At 49.6% G+C, this 20,705-nt stretch overlaps 7 protein-coding genes across 7 annotated transcripts; 5 read left to right on the top strand and 2 right to left on the bottom strand.

The window, feature by feature from the left end:
- Positions 1–225: 225 nt before the first annotated feature.
- Aud_006480 (questin oxidase family protein) lies at positions 226–1,835 on the top strand (the record flags this gene model as incomplete). The annotated part of the gene is made up of 5 exons (XM_043291381.1): positions 226–376; positions 449–751; positions 805–1,164; positions 1,247–1,657; positions 1,735–1,835. 5 exons carry the CDS (start codon positions 226–228, stop codon positions 1,833–1,835), a joined length of 1,326 nt encoding a protein of 441 aa, XP_043147316.1.
- A 669-nt stretch (positions 1,836–2,504) lies between these two features.
- On the top strand, positions 2,505–4,001 carry Aud_006479 (uncharacterized protein; the record flags this gene model as incomplete). Its single annotated transcript, XM_043291380.1, has 1 exon — positions 2,505–4,001. One exon carries the CDS (start codon positions 2,505–2,507, stop codon positions 3,999–4,001), a length of 1,497 nt encoding a protein of 498 aa, XP_043147315.1.
- A 406-nt stretch (positions 4,002–4,407) lies between these two features.
- Positions 4,408–7,364, bottom strand: Aud_006478 (glutamine-dependent NAD(+) synthetase; the record flags this gene model as incomplete). The annotated part of the gene is made up of 14 exons (XM_043291379.1): positions 4,408–4,517; positions 4,581–4,998; positions 5,072–5,114; positions 5,172–5,196; positions 5,255–5,589; positions 5,660–6,072; positions 6,125–6,289; positions 6,343–6,434; positions 6,490–6,515; positions 6,571–6,760; positions 6,835–6,893; positions 6,941–7,091; positions 7,146–7,264; positions 7,336–7,364. The coding sequence occupies 14 exons, from the start codon at positions 7,362–7,364 to the stop codon at positions 4,408–4,410; spliced, it is 2,175 nt and encodes a 724-aa protein (XP_043147314.1).
- Positions 7,365–8,087: 723 nt separating this feature from the next.
- On the top strand, positions 8,088–9,449 carry Aud_006477 (NAD(+) diphosphatase; the record flags this gene model as incomplete). The annotated part of the gene is made up of 3 exons (XM_043291378.1): positions 8,088–8,184; positions 8,246–8,692; positions 8,755–9,449. 3 exons carry the CDS (start codon positions 8,088–8,090, stop codon positions 9,447–9,449), a joined length of 1,239 nt encoding a protein of 412 aa, XP_043147313.1.
- A 355-nt stretch (positions 9,450–9,804) lies between these two features.
- Positions 9,805–14,003, bottom strand: Aud_006476 (uncharacterized protein; the record flags this gene model as incomplete). Its single annotated transcript, XM_043291377.1, has 2 exons — positions 9,805–13,560; positions 13,617–14,003. The coding sequence occupies 2 exons, from the start codon at positions 14,001–14,003 to the stop codon at positions 9,805–9,807; spliced, it is 4,143 nt and encodes a 1,380-aa protein (XP_043147312.1).
- A 655-nt stretch (positions 14,004–14,658) lies between these two features.
- On the top strand, positions 14,659–16,194 carry Aud_006475 (putative flavin dependent monooxygenase; the record flags this gene model as incomplete). Its single annotated transcript, XM_043291376.1, has 2 exons — positions 14,659–14,729; positions 14,802–16,194. 2 exons carry the CDS (start codon positions 14,659–14,661, stop codon positions 16,192–16,194), a joined length of 1,464 nt encoding a protein of 487 aa, XP_043147311.1.
- Positions 16,195–16,606: 412 nt separating this feature from the next.
- Aud_006474 (uncharacterized protein) lies at positions 16,607–20,328 on the top strand (the record flags this gene model as incomplete). Its single annotated transcript, XM_043291375.1, has 5 exons — positions 16,607–16,831; positions 16,916–17,636; positions 17,696–18,429; positions 18,482–19,312; positions 19,372–20,328. The coding sequence occupies 5 exons, from the start codon at positions 16,607–16,609 to the stop codon at positions 20,326–20,328; spliced, it is 3,468 nt and encodes a 1,155-aa protein (XP_043147310.1).
- Positions 20,329–20,705: the final 377 nt, after the last annotated feature.

Genomic DNA, 20,705 nt, shown 5'->3' with positions numbered 1-20,705 from the left:
TCAGTGCTTCAGAGACAGGATATATTAGGCCCAGTGTGTCTGGGCTCAAGGAGACTGTCGACTTCTGCTGAAGGACGTGGAATACTAGTTTCCTCACTGTCTGATACACGAGCGAGCTTTTCGGCTGCTGCGTTTAAACGTACATTTCCGAAATCTTGTCTTACGCGGTACCCTTTTCCTTCAACGAACATACCTGGTCCGAGTGTCAGTCGCCACAGCTCAACGATGGCTACGGCAAAGAAGATTCAGTTGTCGACGGCCAACTCGGGCATTTTCAGCGTGGAATTGAGGGAGGACTCTGCGCGCGCAGCAAGTGAGGTGCTGCAAGATGATCTCGAGAAGCACCATGTATTCTTCAACGAGAGCGGGTTTCATAGTGAGTCCGCGGACTAAGATTCTGGTACCTTCGGATCAACTGAAGTCTTACATTGCCTTTACTGCCGCACAGATCATATTGTCCATCATATCCTGACAATCTATGCACTTGGTGCGACGCCGGATGAGATCAGGGCTGCTTATGGTCGGAATAAGACGTATCAGCGCCCTGTCATGCCGACCACCCAGAGTGTAGTCGAGTCGATGCATGACAAAAGCCAATTCCAGCAGCATCTCGGCAAGGAAGAGAGTTATCCCAATTACTTGGCTTTCTTTCAGCAGGAGATTGAGAAGAAAGGTGTGGCGGATGTGCTTAACGAGTATCTGTTTTCGGGGAGCGAGTGTGCCGAGTCTATGCTTGCGCGGCTCTTTGGTGGTGAGTGGACATGCAGTCGTTCAAGTTATTCTTCGAATTGACACAGATGTTAGGATTCCTTCATCCGCTGATCCACCTTGGGTTCGGGCTTGAGTTCGACCAGCCCGCCATTGTCGCAGAGGGTCTCGCACAGACCGCAGTCCATGAGGACTGGATCGGTCGGTTATACCTCCTGCCGGTAGAGAAGGCCGCAGGAGGGATTGGCAAGCCGGGAAAGAAAACGATGCTGCAAATCTTGAACGAGATCCGCGCTGATAAAAACCTAGCTGAATCCGTCAAATGGGAAGATGGGAACAAAATCAGAGACGGCGTTATGAAGCGAGCACCAGATCAGATGATTCAGTATGCAGCACAATTCTCGGTCTCCGCCGAGCAAATGGAGGAGAAACTTGCTGAACTTCTCAATCTAGTCGGTAAGCATCGCCGAGCGTTCAAGAGCTCATACCCGGTGCTATAATGAGCTTCCAGATCAATGGTGGCTAACTATCTGTACAGCTTACTTTACAGGTGCCGCTCAGCGTCCGCCTAAGCAGGTTAAGCTTGACTTCTTTTTGATGCACTGCGTGACTTCTTCGATATTCCTTTCCAAGATTGTCACTCTGCCATACCTGGATACGCGCACCAAGCTGCGTGTGCTTGAGTGGAAAGGCCGCGCAGATCTGGCGTTCTACGTATCCCGGCGAGTTCCCAAGCTCCTGCTGGAGGAAGTGACAACATACGAAGCTCCGAAGGACTGGAAGACAATCTTCCATGTGAGCAGTGTACACCCGCGCGACGACGGTCATTTGTCCAAGCTTCTCAGGGCTCTAGCAAACGGCGAGAAGGTCTGTCGTCCGTTTGAGGCTCGAGCAGAAGAGCTGGGACTTTTGGTCACTGGTGACATGTGGCTGAAGATTGCAAACATGGGTAAGCGAGACCCGTGGATGAGCTGTACTCTTAGGACCATGTTTCAGAGCTTCGCTGATTTACCATCTTCGCAATAGCTATCGATTCAACCCAAGGTGATCAAATGGACACAATGTGGATTCGCTCGGCAGGGTTTGAAGAGGCATGGAAGAATTTCCACGATCGACCTCGCCTATGAGATGGCAGGCTCATAGAAACCTGAGTGTTCCGAAGCTAAATCAATCCATTAAGGCAGATACATGCCCCAATTGACAGAAGGCTCACATACTGATAAGGAGGCTCCGGTCCTGCAATTCAACTGTCATTCCATGTCACAACAGCGACTCAATTCAAGATAATTTGTTTGATTTACCAAGTACTCTGCAACCTTGGAGGTTGAAGTATGGTTTGAGCGATTCGTTAGTCTAGCGTTTAGCTCTAAATCAAGGCGGGTGGGTCTGCCTAGTAAAGCTGCAAGAATAAATGTCTTACCCGATTCCCAACAGACCAACAGGCAGTCGAATCTCCGAGCATTTTCTTACCAGCGTCAAGCTTTTTATACCATCTTAGACGAGATACTAGGTAGTTAGTCTACTTTTATTTTTTTTTGGAGAGTCAAGTAATTCCGTCATTTCATATCGTTTTCACAGTAAATGTGCTCGATCGAAAGACGCAGAAAGAAACCGAAAGTTTGCTGTGTTTTGCGTGACATCACGTGGTGATTACGATTGGAGGACAAGTGGGGCGATCCCCAACAGCTTCGGCCGCTTTAGAAGGCATCCTACAGTTGATAAGCCGTCATTTTCGCATCACTACACGTTCAACGGCAGTTTGAACTACGTACGCGAAATATCGAATCGTCAACACCATGGCAGGCGAGGAAGAAGATCTCAACAGGAAGAACAACCCTTCTCCATCCACCGAAATAGTCCACGACCACAATCCGTTCGTTGCATTCCGGCGTTATGCTGATGAACAGATCTCGTCCATGCTGCAGTCTGTAATGGGCCTTCCATCTTCGATCTCCGCTCCTCATTCAAATCATTGGGCTATCTTCGCCGAAGAGAACAATTATAGAGAGCCCAACTACCGCCAGCGACAGACTGACGATGGCAAGGAAGGGGGTTATCCCTCGAGCTCCGGGACGGGCGCATCTGGAAATACAGACGACATAGGTCAGGATGACAAGCCACCTGCAAGTTCTCGATGGCCGCGGTCTGATGATCCTTGGCATTCGAATCACCATGGACGACTTGATAGACCCTCCGATTTCTTCAGCCTTGACTCCTTCTTCGACTCTTTCTTCGATCGATTCTGGTTCGATGATCACTTCTCCTCCCGCTTCTTTCATCCCTTCCATCAACCATTCTTCTTTAACATGCTGAACGACGACTCCGCAACTTGGCCCCTGGCATACTTGATGCTCAGTCCGTACTCACCACTGCATCTGGAGCGTCAGGCATCCTATCGAGCACACAGAGAGGGAGGGGTATTCTCTTCACTCATGTCGTCATTGAAGCCTTCTTCTGCACGCGACCCTGCCGAGCCGCAGTGGCGTGAGGCCTTTGAGGATCTTCTTCGACTCGAAAACGGAAAACCGATGCTGGATCGCGAACCTAGTACGACATTGGTCAAGAAGGAATCCGGGACCGAGTGGCTGAAGGGCCTCGTGCAACGCGGCAGCCTTGGCGATCGGTGGAAGTATGTTTCAGGACCGGAAGGCCAGGGTTGGTCAGGGATAACTCTCGAGAGCGTCGAGCCGACAGACAAGGATCGCTCTCGACCCGATGAAAGTCCCACACAGCAAGCACAGACTGAGGCTAGTTGGAATGATACAAAGTCCGCACCCAAGACCGAACTAGACATGTACGACCAATTTCTTGCCGATATCGAAGAGCGCGAGCGCGATTTCTTTAAAGGAGTTTATGAAAGTCCACTTTTGCGGTCTTTGTTGGAGGAGAGACGAAGGCTGAAGGAAGAAATCGAGCCGTTTGAGAAAGAGGGCCCGAGCAAAGACACCGATTCTTGGATAGATCTCGTTTCTGATGGCGACAAGGACACCGTTCCTGAGCCTTCCCCCCAGTCAACCTTGGGTGCATCGACCACTGGCGAGACACGTCCAACGGGCTCAGCCACAGAGCAACAGCCGTACGTAGTTTCCACCCGGACGACGACAGAGCGCATTCGCCTCCCCGATGGTTCAATCCAGACCAAGACGGTGAAGACCAAGCGGTTTGCGGATGGCCGGGAAGAAACAAATGAATCCGTTGAAGTCATGAACCCGCCCTCAAAATCTCAAGATTCGGTTGCTGGTCAGGAGGCTCTTGAGAATCAAAAGAAGAGAGGCTGGTTCTGGAGAGACTGAAAATAAGAGCATCATACTACTACTCGCCCCAGCGCGGTTTCATCTCTTTTGTCGTATTCCCTTTCGCATTTGGATTTAGCGTTTGCTGGCGTTTTTTCTTATCCTATCCTTGTCATCCTCTCTCATCTCCTTGGAATTACTGCAATATGCGGAGATTTGAACATATCATACTTCAATTACTATGCTCTGGTGTTGGGGCGCTGTAATAAGTGAATGAAATTGGCCCGATCATTGCATCATATTCAAAAATTTTCTGACAGATAATAAGTGACAGTATATAGCTATATTGAGAAGATCCAGACTGCAAACCAAAATACCTTTATTCTTCGTCTTTGTACATCTGTGACAACACTGTGGACGTTCGCAAATGTCACCGTTATGGATGCAGGTAGGAAGCGTGGCACTATTAATCTGCCTTGACACTCTTCTTCTGTGCCTTGCCAGCAGTCCACCCTCTGGTTTCCCAGTACTTGACACTCTCTTCCATCTTCTTATAGGCCCATGTGAACGGCGGGTCTAGTTGACAGGAGTCAGCTTCAACCCTAGCGGGCAAACACTCAGTCTGGGAGAGTAACTTACACAGAAACTGGCGAAGATCGTGTCTATTATCTTCAGGGGAGTATTGCTCTGCATGGTAGCTGGGCGTCAAGACAGTCATCTTGTGCCGGTTGATAGCGTAGTGGTAAAAAAAGTGACGGGTCTTCTCGTAGATCTCGCGGGGGCTGTACTCGTTTCCCCAGACGTGGAGCAGCTTCTCGTACATTGACCAGGGTCCCAATTTTGCGACCTTGCGCAGGTAGCCGAAGGTGCCTAATTCGGCGTATGTCACGCCCATGTCGGCCTCGTCTGACTGGACGTAAGTGGCTGTGATAGGCTCCAATTCGGCGGTTGGGGTTGCTGTTAAGAATTCGTGCAGAATTGGAAGGTCGAATGAATCGCGAGCCCAGGCGATAAACTTTTTGAGGTCGACCTTGCTAATGGACCCAATAGGATTCAACTATTTCGCGACTTTTTAGTGCTCAAATTCCTGAACAGAAGTTCTCTTGACCGGACTGAGAAATTGTACTCACGTCGGCACTGCTTGCGTCGTATTTGGTCAGGTAGCCACGCAAACTAGACAATGTTAGTCAGGATCAGCTATGGAGAACTCAAATTTGCTCTGGCTGTTACAGCATTGCCGCTCGCACGTACCACTCTAAACAACAGTTAGTGGACCTAGAGTCTCTACTCATGAAGTCAAGAGTATCTCTTACCGTCTACATTGGAAGATGCGAGCACAAGGAGTCCACCTCCACCTGGACGTTGACGAACAGTTGGGAGCAGCGAAGCGAACAAGTACGATAGCACCATTCTCAAACGAGCCTGGACATTCTGTAGCGCCGCATTTTCAGCTCCAGTACCGCCATGAACTTTGAACCGGGGCTGAAAATTCGTGACCACAGTGAATAAGTTCATGATGGCTGTCACAACAGTGTCGAAGTTGAAGTCGATATGATAGGACCCTATCTCGGTGGCGAGCCCCTTGGCCCGCTCTCTTGTTTCTTTACTTGAATTCTGGGTACCCATGAAGCTGGTGTGGAATATGCGGCTAGACCAATGTTAATGTTCTTTATGTTCAAACAAGTCGTAAGAGGCCGATGTCTAAGGAGCAAACTTACTTGCATACTTCCTGGCTCGTACTGGGAAGCCAGGTTGAGCCTTCAGGTTCTGCACACAGCCTACGCACATCTTTGATGACTTGCTGGTTTCCCTCCGAGACTGCCTTGACGACTTCTCTGCACATAGAGTGTACGATAATAGCTGTAGCACAGCTGTCAATACCTCCGCTAAGGGGAAGGAAAAAACCAGCAGCGCCGCTTCTTCGCAGATAGTCCCAAAGCCAACAAGCTGGGCCGAGGGAAATCTCTTCCTCTGGAGCGTGGTACTTGGCTGATATCGGCTCAGATGGGACAAGGCTGGGCTCGGCATCATCGTCCGAACGGGAAAGCCTTACGTCCAGATCAAGCCGAACAAACGGAGGTTGCCTGGTAGCCTGCATGTTGCGGCTAGAGCTAGCGCGATAGGTCCGAACCTGCCTGTCATCAGCACCAGAGACAAAAGTAAGACAGTTGTAGGTGACAGACGTCTTCGATATCAACAGTCGCCGTAACGACCTCCACATCTTTCAGGGAGAATTGTGAACCCTGGGCAACTATATTCCCGTTGATGACAATCATTGCACAGCCATCGTAGTAGAGTCTATCACCATCGCAACCTTGCTGGTTGGCATAGAGGTAGATGCCTCCGCTCTATAACAGTGTGTTAGTTCGTGAACTAGAACGCAAAAGAGCAACACATTCACCAGTTTAGTAGCCTGGGTGATCAGATTCACACGAGTGTCAAGCTTCTTCAGCTCATGATGGCTTCCTGACGAGTTTGAAATAATCTCAACGCCTGGAGGGTTATGTGAGCAAGGGATTGTTTAGCAATAACATATGATGATATTTACCAGCCAGGCCGTATGGAATATGAGGACTTGATTTGAAAATGTCAGTCAACTTGTTCGACAGCGGTATAGGTCAGCACGTACCCATTAGGAGTAAAAAGTTCTTCACAGGTTTCAAGCCCTAAGCACGTGTCCCGTGTGCTGACGACCGCGTCACCAAAAGGCACCTTATATTGGCCGGTGATTTTGCCCACGATCTGCTCCAGGTAATAGTCTTCAATCTCACGAGGGCGCTGCCATGGGGCGAAATGCCTAAGCTCTCGATAGTTCCCATCTGATCTCGCATCACCATAGTTAGTAAAAAGCTGTGCTTATGTGAGGAGAGAAACGACAAGAAGAACAGTATACCATTGGCAAGCCACATCTTCGGGCGAATGAGGATAATCTTTTTGTTGTAAAAGATCACGCTACGCTTGTTAGTTCAGGAATTCCAACAGAGTAGAAACCAACTCACCGGCAATTGTATCGCACGTTCCGATGACGAACCGGCATGCCAACATCAACCACAATGTCTTGACAGTCTGGGTGATCAATGATACGCGCCAGCATCTCCCACGAGTGTAGAAACGTGTCGCCTTCTAGGAAGCCATCGAGAACACCATATCCTGAGAGAATTTAACAACCATTTGGTGAAAGACAAGACGGCGCTCCGTCCGTACCAGTGATCTCGAGCTCCGGACCAACACGTAGAGTAGCCCCGGCCGCTTTGGCTTGCCGAATACTCTCAATGATACGTTCAGCATTTCCTTCAAAATCCAAAGCCCATTGGTTAAGAGAGCTTTGCAGAGCACAAGTTAGCATCAATGCTTCGCAAGAACAGAAATAATCGATCATAAGACAGCGACATACCATGTTGCGAGTGTTACAAGATGCCCCATTGTGACTCAGCTTGTAGCTTTCACGCCACCAGTTGAACTAGCTTCAGTATCGAGAGAGAATGAGACCACAATGGACGCCTATGTTGGAAGTTATATGTCAGTCCAGAAGTACACATAAAGACTCTTTGCCAACCAAGAAAGGCTTGCATAGAACTCCCTGCTCGGAGCTCTGGCAAAGGAGATAGCATCATATTGTGATCAAAACAAGCCAATGCAGCATTTCTAGGCCATCAATGGAGAACGTTTACCTTTTACAAAGACAGTACAGTGCCTGATCAGAGTCAACTCCAGCTAGGTCCACCTTCTCATAAGCAAATGCGTATCAGATAAGAATTATTGGAGACTGCGCGGAAAGTAACCATGACGCAGATCACGTGTGTGGGGAGCTTCCCTAGCTTAGGTACTTTCCTTTGTGCCCCGCGGCTGTTTCTGTATTACCACAAATTGTGAACTTCAAGGCGGAAATACCCCGTTTACGGTAATACTTACGAGATCTTCCGGGATTGCGCCGTGCTCATCCTCGGCCATAACCAGATGATTAATCATCCCTTATCTTTTAGTTAACTATGAGAGACAGCTCAGAAGGAGTGGCGCTAGTGTGATGATATCGGGTTGCCATTTGGATCATATCCTCCTCGATTATTCTCAAGCCTCAGAAAAGCGATTTGTTAATATCCGTCGAGGATTGCAGAGACGAGCGGAATTCCTCCCAGCGACAGCACTATGTCCAAAGATCCCCAGATCCCCGCACCCGCCCATGTACTGGCTGACTCAATGCTCTCGCGGCATTTTGGAAGAGAAACGGTGAACTATTTTTCTAGTGAGGATCCTTTGTGTGGCATAGTTGTTTTTCTTGCTGCATATTCAACTGACACTTATAGGTTCGCCTTTAAACCGTCTCTCATTCTTGCGCTCCGAACATACGTTCCTCTCGGTTGCCCTTAAGCATCCATCTACTCGCTTTGTACTGTTGAAAGATCTTGCGCCTCTCACCAAGAGTCCTTCTGAACTATATTACGCAAAGTATGACGAAGTACGGAAGCTTGTGCCGGAGAACGCCTTCGACAAGTCTGAGGAGGAGATGATCAAGCAGTTTGACTCTCGAAAGACAAATGCTCAGCTCATCTTCCTGGGACTTGATGAAACCAGGAAGCAGGACGCTCTGACTTGGAAAATCTACACTGGAGCTCCTTATTTCGCTTTGGATGTAACGCCGAAAGGTTCGGAGGAACAGCAAGCCCACGCGAAGGACATCATCAGCACTATAGAGGCTAAAGGCCTCAGCTTCTACCAGTCGAGAGTGGTGATGACTTTCTCGGCGGACGAGGGTATGTGAACTACCGACAACGACAACAGTAAGAATCCTACTAATTTGACTTGCAACATCCAGCTGCCATCTATGCGCAGGCCCGTGCGCTGATTGACTGGAACACCCGGAATACATTCTGCGGCACCTGCGGTTACCCTACGCTTTCTGTGAACTCGGGGACGAAACGTGCGTGTCCGCCGACGGATGCTGCTCTCGCAGAACAAGGAAAGCAGCGACCTGAGTGCAACACTCGCACAACATTGTCAAATCTTTCCTTCCCCCGCACTGACCCGACAATCATTGTCGCTGTTCTTTCGGCCGACGCTAAGCGGATTCTCCTCGGCCGCTCCAAGCGCTTCCCGCCGAACTGGTACTCGACCCTGGCTGGTTTTATTGAGCCCGCAGAATCGGTCGAGGACGCTGTTCGGAGAGAAGTGTGGGAGGAAGCTGGTGTCACGCTTTCGCGTGTCGTGATTCATTCATCTCAGCCGTGGCCGTACCCGGCCAATCTTATGATCGGTGCCATTGCTCAGGTCAGCGATCCCGAGCATGAGAAGATTAGTCTGCTGCATGACCCTGAGTTAGAGGATGCAAAGTGGTTCGAAATCGAGGAGGTGGAGGAAGCCTTGAGGATTGGAACGAGTGCGTTGGGAGAGACGGCTGGTCCTGCGTACAAGGGTGGTTTGAGACTTCCTCCTCATACTGCCATAGCCCACCAGCTCATAAGGGCAGCCATCACGGGAGATTACATCACTTCGAAAGAATCGAAGATGTAGTGGATCAGGCGTCTCTTCCCAGGATACAAGTGATTCACGGCTTCTCAGCAAATGCTTTATATATCAGTGCCTTGTCTAGACCGTAATACTTCCATAGACCGTAGCATATGAGGACAGAGCCATAGACCGCGCAATTTAATGACACACATACTTGTCAACAAAATACTTCGATAATAATACCTCACTTCCCGGCTATGATGAGGGCCTGTCATTTGATCGCCATCTCCAAGAAGCCAGCTTCCAGTACGATCATATCTGGACCATTAATCCAAAAAGTCTACTAGTGCCTCATAGATACCGAGGGCCAGACCACGAACCAAATACATCACAAGATTATCAGGACCAAAAGGGTGAATCAGAGATTCGCATATACTGTCCCATCTCTGAGTTCATGTATACTTTCTTTGTCGGACGGCGATCCGACCTCGGCATACCTTCTTCCGTCCCTCAATTCGTGAATTGTTATCCTCCGGTGGGATTTCCTCCGTTTCGAGCCTCTGTTAGAGACAGATGATTCCCCGCGTACTTCTCGAGATGCCGAGTCAACGCTACCCGCGTCACTGTGCGCAACACTACTGACAGGCGTTGCCTCTCTGCTAGCCGTCTGTACCGAGGCCTGAAGTTGGTAATCCGCTACCATGGCAATGCCAACTTCGTGATACCATTGCCGTAGGTCAGTGGCGTATGCACTTTCCTCATCGCCATGTTCGATCGGAGGGCCGGCAACTTGCGCTTCTTTGCTGGCGTTATTGAAAACAGCCCATGCGCTAGTGTCGGCGCTGACAAGCATCATAGAGTGATTGAAGCTTTTGACCTGGAAGTTGCGAAGCAATATGGCGTCGCCTTCTTTGACAGAAGGAAGTGCAAATTTGTAAGGGCGAAAAATTTGTGCATGAACGATAGTGCCTGCCATCGATGGGTCGGTAACCTGGAGTGTCAATGTAAAGTCCTTCTTTCCTGTAGTGGCCCGACTGATTGGAGAAACCTCGGACACAACAGAGATCGTATCTATCAGCGAATTGTAATAGTCGATAAGCGTAGCAAGAGGAGCGAAGTAAGAATATTTGCTTCGCAAACCGGGATGGTGACGATTTATAACCGACGGCATTCTTTCCAATGACTGTGCTGAAACCCTCCAATCATGAACTTCACTTGGGATTTCGTCTCCAACGGAAGACATCGCATACTCTTCATCATGGACAGATACCCCATCAGTCTGCGTCTGCCGTTGCTCTTCGGCCAGAGTCGAACTCATTCGTACATTAGACTCGTTTGCTGACGATACATCAGTCTCTACGGACGTGGTGGATATTTGCAACACAGTTTGCGCTAGAGCATCGGCATTACCATCGTATTGGGTACTGAGACCTTGGGCTACCTCCTGTGTCTGTTCGGGTGTCGGTAGAAAGTCACCAATTGGAATGCGGGAAGGCAGATGATGACTAGGCGCAGTCAATTGTGAAGCATCCGGAGTGACCAGTAGTGGAGCTTGGGGTGAAGGCTCTTGGACAAGAGATGCAAGCTCTGCAGAACTGTCAACGGGTTGGGGGGAGGCAGCGCCATCGGAGAGTGGCTCCATAGTACGCTCATCCTCCAAACGAGGCTTTTCCGGCCCTGGCTCAGCGTGAGCATCGCCCTGTGGACTGTGCCTTTCATTCTCGCCAGTACGTCCTAGTCGATACAACTCAGGATCAATTGCTAAATCCTGACCCCGCGGGCCAGATTCAGAATCGGTGTAAGGTCCTTGTGTAGACTGCGCCACAGAGACCCGAAGATCGGCGATGTCCTGACCCTCTGGGCTTTGCGGTATACCCGAAGTTGCTTGTAGCACCTCGTTACGTGTGTCGGAGATAAACTCGTTTTCAACATCAGCTTCCTGCTGAACTTCGCTCTGCACTGGATCCGGCAAAGCTGAATATTTTTTGGCATCTGCCTGTTCTTCCATTCGCTCTTCTGCGGCGGAGTCCTCCTCTGAAGGCGCATCCTCCATGAGTTCATCTTCGGCATTATCGCGCGCGGCTAGTTCATCCTGCGTAGACTCGTCTTCCGCTTCGTCATCCCCCGTTTGGTCATCTTCAGCCAGCTCATCTTCGGGCCAAACTTCTGCTTCCGAACCGTCAGAGCTTCTGTCATACACCTCGTCCTCTTCAGCTGATGTTGCAGATGACTCTACATAATTACCCTCTGCAGCATATTCGGCCGATGGCGTACGAGTTTGCGTCGGAGCACTGACAACTGCCTCGTCTTCGCTGTCGCTGTCCAAGACAATGACCTCCGGATGAACAACTTTCTCCGGCCTAGCTGCAGAATCTGCACCTGCATATGACTCGGATTCAGATTCCACACGATCATCATAGTAATCCTCGTATGCCTCTTGCTCGTCCTCAGGCTCCGATTCTTCTTCGTCGTCGTCGTCGTCGTCGTCCTCCTCTTCCTCTTCTTCCTCCAATACCTCCACCGGCTCATCTCTACCCTCGATGTCCTCTTCATCGAACGTTCCTTCGTCTTCATAACCACCTTCATGTACGTCTTCGCCGCTCTCCTCTTCAAAATTATGGGGATGAGCCCTTTCCTCAGCAGCCCGTCGTTCTGCAGCCGAGAAGGGCTCAGATCTGGTACCGGACCGATCATCGTCTTCCAACGCTCCATTGGCACCAATCGCAATCTCCTCGACCTCGGAATCTTCATAACGCCTTGTACCATCTTGGTGAAAGTCATTGACTCCGAAGGAATCAGGTGGTCGTTGTTTTCCGTGTTCTTGAATTTCAACATCCTCATATCCATACTCTTCAACTAATTCGTCCTCTTCCTCCTCGGCTGATTCCTCTTCAAATGACTCTTCTTCTAACTCCACTTCTGACTGTTCTTCCAACTCATCTTCGCTGCCTTCATTATTCTCTTCGTCCTGGACTTCTCCCATCTCTTGATCGATGCCGCTTTGTTCTGATTCTTCCTCAGCGACGTCCCTAATATCGCGGCTCGCAATCTCGGCGGGCTTCTCCGCATACGACTGATCCAAAGAGACCGGCGGGACGTTGGGTATCCGTTTCTCAACATCTTCGTGGTGTCGCGCAGGGTCTCTATCCTCGAAGGGCATGGCATCGGCTGCTGAAGTGTCCTTCATGCCCCTTTGACCTTCGGCTTCCAAATCGATAGACGCTTTTTGAAACACTAAACCCGATTTATCCCTTGCGGCAGCCTGCTGAGGAGTCGTAACAAGCGGTTGGACCTCTTGCATCGTGGGTACGTCAGGCTGAACGCTCGATATGACGATGTTTTCTTCGTCAGTCATCTTCACTTCTTTTCCTTCTGCAGCGGATTGATCTAAGGAAGTTTGCACATTTGAAGCAACAGGTGGAAAGTAGTCATGCGCACTGCTCGACCTTGTGACAAGTGGTGATGGAATCGGCAGTCCTGGAGAAGGAATAGGATACAGACGTGGCGTGTCTGTTGGATATTGGAAATCGGAACCTGGAAATTGCTGTCTGGCAAAGTGTTGGGGAAATCCAGGCGCACTTAGTGGATGAGCAAATCCAGGACTTGGCCTGGTTGGCTGTTCTGCCATTCGTTCTGTGCTCATTAAACCAACATCAAGTGATTCGTGGCCGACATTTGCGACGGTATCGGCGCCTTCTGGAGCATTTGGCACCGTAGCAGTCGCTGTGGAAATCTCTTGAGGTAGTGTAGCGCTGTCTATATGATCTTCTCCACCAACATCGGACTCGTGAGTTCCATCTTCTTCAAACATCCACGTCCAATCTGCTGGTTCTTCTTTTTCTCCGGGACTTGCGGGTTCGTCAATGACACGCCAATCGGCGCCTCGAAAGCTAAAACGAGGTCGTTTCCGGCCTTTGCCAGGAACAAACCCATCTTCTTCAGCGAATGGATCATAGGCCGAATCCACGAGACCACCGAATGATGTACGTGTTCGCTCCACGAAGGCGGGGGATCTCCAAGCTTCGAGTGTAGCAGCTGAAGTCGCCTTGCTGCGCTCAACACGTCCATTAGCAATCGGTGTAGCTGGCGGCGCAATGGCATCTTCTGCGTTCTGAGTTGGAACTGGAGAAGGGCCAAGTTTCACAGTCGAGAAGTGTAGAGACGAACGCCAGATCTATAGCTCTGATCAGTTTACACTGCTGTACCCTCTTCGCTACGCGCTCAACGCACCTCAAGTAGCACGCGATCATCAAGTTGTACATCCCAAGGCACACACTTTCCAGGCGTCTGAGCTACTGCCTCACTGAGCACGAATTTTGACCCAGCCAAGCCTAGATAAACATGGTCACCAATCCCAACTTGAGATTTGGCTACCGATTCTGCAGCACGTCCACGGAAAACCACTTTTACTTGACCATTGTTCCGTCGGAGGCGGAAGTCGGGCTCAGCTAACAAAAGGCTAAGAGATTTGTTCGACGACGAATAAGGCCATACCAGGGTAACGATCGCGTGTATTGAGCGCTCTAAGATCAGATCGGCGTCCGGGGAGATTTGCGCAATAGGTATGGCAGTCGAACGTAGGGGTTCAGAAATCGGCTGTTGTTCGTGGGAGTTCATCGTCGCGGCCGCGGAGCGGATTAGCGGAATCGGTTAGGCCTTGATCAACGATGTTGCATTTTCCTTGATGTTGAAGGAAATTGCTAGTTCGTCAGAAAGCCATCTGTAGAGAGGAAAGCGAGAGTATTAGGGCAACAGCACGATGTCGCTTGAGGTTGAAAGACCAGCGATCCCAGAGCACACGATGATTTTCTTGTGTTTGTTGCGTAAAGATTCGGAGGGCTCTAAGTTACATCACTGAGGCGGGTATTCTCCTTGTAATAATACCATACGACAGCTCTTTCACCCCGATAGATAACGTAATTTATGTATCGTTCAAAACTCGGCTATCACATGGCTCGTGACGGCTTCAGGGGCTACAGATTGAGTTGAAACAGAATAACTCTGGAGTTAAATATAACAGGAGATGAGTGCAAACGATCCTGTCCAAGGTATATCTGGCTGAACCCTTTTATCGGGCGCTGAAAGGCCGAATCACGGCATCTCAATGTCATCGGCGGGGCTAAGTTGCCGATGAGATTCGGGTGATGTACTTTCTAAGTCCTACTTAGCATCCTGCTCACACTCGGCCAAGAAACCGAACTGCAGAGCTTTGTCTATCTGATGCTCCTTGAATCTGATCTATCTCATATTCACCCAAACAAGGTCCCTGACCATGACGATTTCACTGCCAGTCCGTCGTATAGCCGTAATAGGTGCTGGACCGTCTGGTCTTTCTGCGGTAAAGTACGAGGATATCCAATACTGTGGCTCATCCTGCGGTCACATCACTTATGTCTTTTACTTACAATAAACTAGATATCTCCTCGCAGAGAAGTGCTTTGATAAGATAGATGTCTTTGAACAGAGAGGCTCAGTTGGCGGAGTCTGGAACTATACTCCCGGTGCCTTGAAAACAGGCCTGGTGACCCGGGTGCCGCAATTGAACCCAGACGGACCACCTGAAGAGCCTATATGGTATCGATCTGAGGAGACAGAGAAGCCCCGTCAGCTCACCTTCATCTCTCCCATCTATAGCACCCTCGATACCAATATCGCGAAAGAACTGATGGCGTATTCTGACAAACCATTTCCTGCCGACTGCCAAGTCTTACCGAATCATTCCACAGTAAAAAAATATCTGGAAGAATATGCAGAGGATATTAAAGACCTCATTCAGTTCGAAACTCAAGTACTTGATGTCAGACTAGAAGAGTCGACAAAGAAGGCTTGGGCGCTGACAACAAGAAATCTGCGTACTGGGGCTAAGCAGACTGGGACCTACGATGCGGTGGTGGTAGCCAGTGGGCATTTTGATGTGCCATACTTGCCCGACATCAAAGGCATTGAACCATGGAATAAAAAATATCCTGGCGTGGTTTCCCATTCCAAGTACTTCGATTCACCCGAACAATTTCGTGACAAAAAGGTCGTTGTCGTTGGAAGTTCAGCCTCCGCGATAGACATCGGAGCTCAAATAAACCGGGTGAGCAAGGGCAAAGTGCTCGTTTCTCAGCGAACAGAGTCGTACTTGACGCCTTCTGCTTCTGCAGACAAGAGTTACTTCCCCGAAATCGTGGAATTTCTCCCGCCCGAGTCTCGTCAACGAGCAGTACGCTTTGCAGATGGCAGGGTTGAGATGGACATCGATGCCATTGTTTTCTGTACCGGCTACTTATACTCATTCCCGTTCCTATCGTCACTCGACCAGCCTGTTATCGGGGATGGTCGCAGGGCTCTGAATACCTATCAACATCTTTTCTACATCTACAATCCTACCCTCGTATTCCCTGTCCTTCCCCAGAGAGTGATTCCGTTCCCGTTATCGGAAAATCAAGCGGCAGTCTATGCCCGAGTTTGGTCGGGACGACTTACTCTGCCATCAATAGCGGAGATGAAACAATGGGAGGAGTCCACTGTCGCTACAAAAGGCGATGGCACAAAGTTCCATCTGATGCACTTTCCCTTGGATGCTGATTATATGAACTTCCTTCATGACTGGGCAGATAGGGCCAAAACACGCCAAGGTCTGACCAATAATGGCCATGGCAAGCAATGCAATTACTGGAGAAAGAAGCAGAGGTGGATGCGACAACAGTTCCCCGAGATCAGAAGGGCCTTCGTTGAGAAGGGCGAGGAGCGTCGCAATGTCAAATCCATCGCAGAACTTGGTTTTGATTATGATGAGGATTGGAAGGAAAGGCAAGAGTAGAGACGTTACATGAACTGTAGACATACCTGAATAGAGCATAGACAGAACCTTTTTCCGTATTGATTTCCTCTGCAGTAACTCCGATACCTTCTGAAGCTATACTTCATGCGACAGTGAAGCTATCAGGGTGGAGTTGGTTACTGATAAGCGCAAGCCTATCACGTGTTGGCGATCATCCGCGTAGCTCCCTGTCGACCGAGTTGTTCATACTTAAATAATTCACTCCGCTTTACCTCTCTATCCAGAAAGGCCCATTGCTGCTCGGTATGTCAATAGCTTCCTCCTTTGTTCTTACAACAATAGACTGACTCAGCAACTAGCTGTTATATTTGACCACGCCATCTTTCTTACTCTTCAAGAGATCTCACTCCGTCATGGATTCCTACAAACTGGTTGGGCTCATTGAACGCGCATGATGTGGCGCAAGCGCAAAGCTGCTTCACCCGCATCTCCAGAACCTGCAGAAAACTCGAGAAAGAAAAAGTGGAAAGAAGTCTATGTCATCTCGTCAAGTGACGACGAGAACGACGACAGCAGCTCTAGCTTAGACGAAGACGAATGGTACATTAACTGCATCCTTGACGAAACCGAATCACAATACCTTATTGACTGGGAGGGCCCCTGGTCACCAACGTGGGTGAGTTGGGCGAAGCGTCCGTCTGGAAACAGTTGGCGCTTGGAGACAAAGTGGTAGTCGTCTAATCGGGGTACATACGGACAGGAACCCAAAGAAAACGCCAGCGAAGCCGCGATAAAAGTGTGGGAAGAAAAGAAGAGGACGAAAAACAGCCTGTCAAGGAGCCGTCCCGCTAATTCGTCGCCCATCCATTTAACTGACCCCCATTCCGAAAGTCGAAGCGCAGGGTGTCCAGGCCTTGTCTTCGCGGAAAGCCGAATTAAGCCGCCGCGATCTGACGACCGTTCGCCCTCTCCATTATTCGTACCGATCGACGAAGGACGACATCTAGAGGAGAATACTAGGTCTATTGAAGCGCCAACGCAACCCGATCAGTCGCCGTCTCTCTCACAGGGATTGAAAGGTCCCCGACCAGGTGCTACTAAAGAAATCAACTTCAGACCTCCTTTGTTAGTCACAACACCAACCCATTCTGGGATTGTGTTCGAGTACATTACTAGATCCTCTATACCGTCCAGATATCGACTTCCCGGCGAAACCACAGAGCCCAATTCTCCTGTAAAATCTAAGGTGGCTTCGAGTGTTATTCGCGCTACTCAGACTCCCTCCCAAACACTAGCTGGCAATCGAAACAGACCAGTGGACGAGATAGCGGAGACGCCACCCTCCCCAACAAATATTTCAAAAAGCCAGGGTACACGCGTCACCTCAGCAGGTTCACAGACATCAATTATCGCAGTCAGTCAAAAATCTAACTCCAGCAGCCTAGGCTCTCAGATCTCATCAGGTATGTCCTGGTCAGCAGGTTGTTGATCTAACATTTACCATTATTGTATACCAGACTAACGAATCCAGGCATATCAGGAAGTTCCGGTCTTGCCGGTAACATCGCTGCTCGTCCCGTAAGCTCCGTGCCGGAGACGGTTTTTTCACATCAGTCGCAGAACACAGGTCAATCACCTGAACATAGTATAGACTTCCGACCAATACCCTCGAAACGGAAGGTCTCGGCATCCGTGGCTATTGAAGCTGTGGCAATGGATGTCGGCACGGGAGACAGAGAAACGCCGTCTCTGGCGGAGACCATGGAGAAATATAGCCAATTCGAGGGTTCGACGCCATTGGAAAAGATTCGAAATGCACATGCTCAAATACGTGCGAAAACCAATCCTGGAACTCCTCTGAACGCTGATGCTAGCGTTACTCCGTCCTCGGCTGGAGATATTGAACCATCGCCCTCGGTGCTCATACCTGAAATTACGGCACCTCTTAGCGTTAGGGTTGATAGAGAAGATGCTGCTCACGTAACTCATGCTGAGGGAGAATTAAGTGCTCCCGGCTCACTGGTACGACCCACGGAAATGGGTCCTCCACAACAACCTATTTTGCAAACAATCCAACCCAGCGCCTTGACGGTCAGCCATCAAGAGCAAGCGATTCCAGGCTCTGTCCAGCTTGGGCCATCAGAGTTTGCCGTGCCCCTACCGATGGATTCAAGGGTCAAAGATGATTATGAACGGATATTGAAAGACGAGGCCCAAAGCATCGACGAGTTCCTTAAAACGTTCGCGCTCCAGGCCGAAACGTCCAGGATAGAGGTGAGTTCAATGTACCCTCCGCCTCGTCGATCAACATCTAAATGGTGAACAGCAAGAGCGTTTGATTCCCAGAATGTATAGCCTACTTGAGCGTTTGAGCAATGCTTCAACCCATCCTGATCTGAACATTACCGAACATATTAAAGACTCGGATTCGGACCTAGCCAAGGAGGCTGCGTGGGCTGAATACTCAAGCGCGAAGTTCTTACTCCTGGGATACCTGATCAACAATGCTAGTAGCCGTGATCTGCACTTGGTCGTCATGGTGCACGGAGCGAAGACTCTGAAGATACTTGAGCGATTTCTTAAGGGCAAGGGCCTTTCGTACACTCGGCCTCGCCATGAGATGGGAATTGGAACGAATTTGGAAGTTTCCATGGTGAAAGAATCACTGAGTTTTGGGATCCAGTCAACAATCGACGATGGCATTATGGAGACTTATAAACCCCCGGCTGCAATCATCGCACTTGACAGTTCCTTCAGCGCAAAAAGTCCCTCGGTCGAACACATGCGAACAACCTATGCTCGACATGGGAACCTCCTCCCCGTGATTCGACTGCTTGTGTCAAACTCTAACGAGCATATCCAGTTATGTTTTGCCAACTACCCAGAACCTCAGCGTCTACGCTTAGTGGTTCAATACGCCTCACGTCTTAGAGACGTGGTAGGCGATCTCCAGGATGATGCCCTAGGAGTTCACGAAGATTCCGAGGAAATCATATCGAGTCTCCTTTCGGACAATTTCAATGCTTACTGGTCCTTACCTTCCATCGAGCCACTCCACATCGTAAGCTCCGATGAGCTCAACTCCGCGCTAAGTACTTACCAGAGCCACCCCGAGACTGCGATGTTGCCTACCCCGCAGATTCCAAAGCGTTTATTCGTTAGTCACTGTCCATCCTCTTATCATGGTGAATTGACCCGTTAACGTTCTCTCAGCAGGTGGAAGATACTACTGAACAGACACCTAAAAGGCCGAGGATTGAAGAGTCTCAAGAAGCCAGTCAATTTACTGAAGCTTCGAAGGAATCCACAAATTTTCCCAGCCAAACATTGGATAATGATCTGCGGGCTTTGGAATCACACCTCCTGCAGTTGAAAACATCTCATGCAGCTGAACTTAACAAACTCCAAAAAGCCTTGGCCGATGCGCAATCTCGTCTACAAGAACGAGAAGGGATTCTCTCATTGCTCCAACATCGCTATGAGAGCCGCACGAATGAATTACACAAAGTACGGCAAGAGCTTGATCGCTTGGCGGAAACCAAAGTTTTGTCTGAGCAGAGACTCGAGAAGCAAAAGGAAGATATTATAAAACTAAAGGATGAGCGCACTCAGTTAAGGCATGACCTCGAAAAGGCACGGGAAGCTCTGAAGGCCGGAGGAGGAAGCATGGCAGAATTGGAAAGAGCACAGGAGGAGATCCGTCGGCTGACCAAAGACAATGCTTCCCTTGAGCGAAAAGCAGAATACGAGGCAAAGCAGGCAGAGTACACACGCGAACAGTACCAGACCGCGTCCAACGTGGCTGCACAATCTGGGAACGAGATCCTGCTGCTTAAAGAGGAGAATGAGTCCTTGAAGCGCAGGGTTGCGGGCGATGCCAGCCGCCTCAGAGAACTCAACATTCAGAGTGATGAACAGCGACATCTTGCGCGCGTCAAAGAGTTGGAAGCCATGCTCGCATCTCGCGAAGATCTCTTGCGCAGAAAGGAGGATGAGCTGCGAGAATTTCGAAAAAACCGACCTTCGACCAGATCAACGAGCACGCAGCCACGAAGCCCTAAATGGACCGCGGCAAATAGCCGTCCAACCAGCCCAGGGATCAATAATCACAACGGTTCCGGGTACTCAGGACGAGGCAGTGGATTGCGGTTTAGCTCTGAGATGCCTCTGTAGTCAAGATCGTGGGTGTCATACTCCCTGACCAATCTGGCATTTGCTCCATTGCCAATTTCATTTGTATCTACCGTTGATGATTGAAATTGGGTTCCCATGCATCTCGAGGCTACAACACTGACTGTATTTCCCATATGGTCATTTCGTGATTATCTACAAGGATTGCCTCCGGATGCATTTCCTTATTGTTTTCCCTTTCATCTTGTGACGACCTCGCATACTCGGGCGTTCTGATCGGGTTTTTCTGTACATTTCTCAGTACTGTCCATCACTTACTGCTTGGCTATAATGATACCTTGTGGTTGTCTAGTTCTTCTATAGAATTCCGTGAAGATTTCTCATGCCGCACTTCAGGCTGACACCAAATACCAGGAGGC

The sequence above is a fragment of the Aspergillus udagawae genome, assembly GCF_001078395.1.
Source record: "Aspergillus udagawae IFM 46973 DNA, scaffold_4, whole genome shotgun sequence".
Lineage (NCBI taxonomy): Eukaryota > Fungi > Ascomycota > Eurotiomycetes > Eurotiales > Aspergillaceae > Aspergillus > Aspergillus udagawae.
Note: the sequence above shows the minus strand (reverse complement) of the source record. Positions and strands in the feature narration are given on the sequence as shown.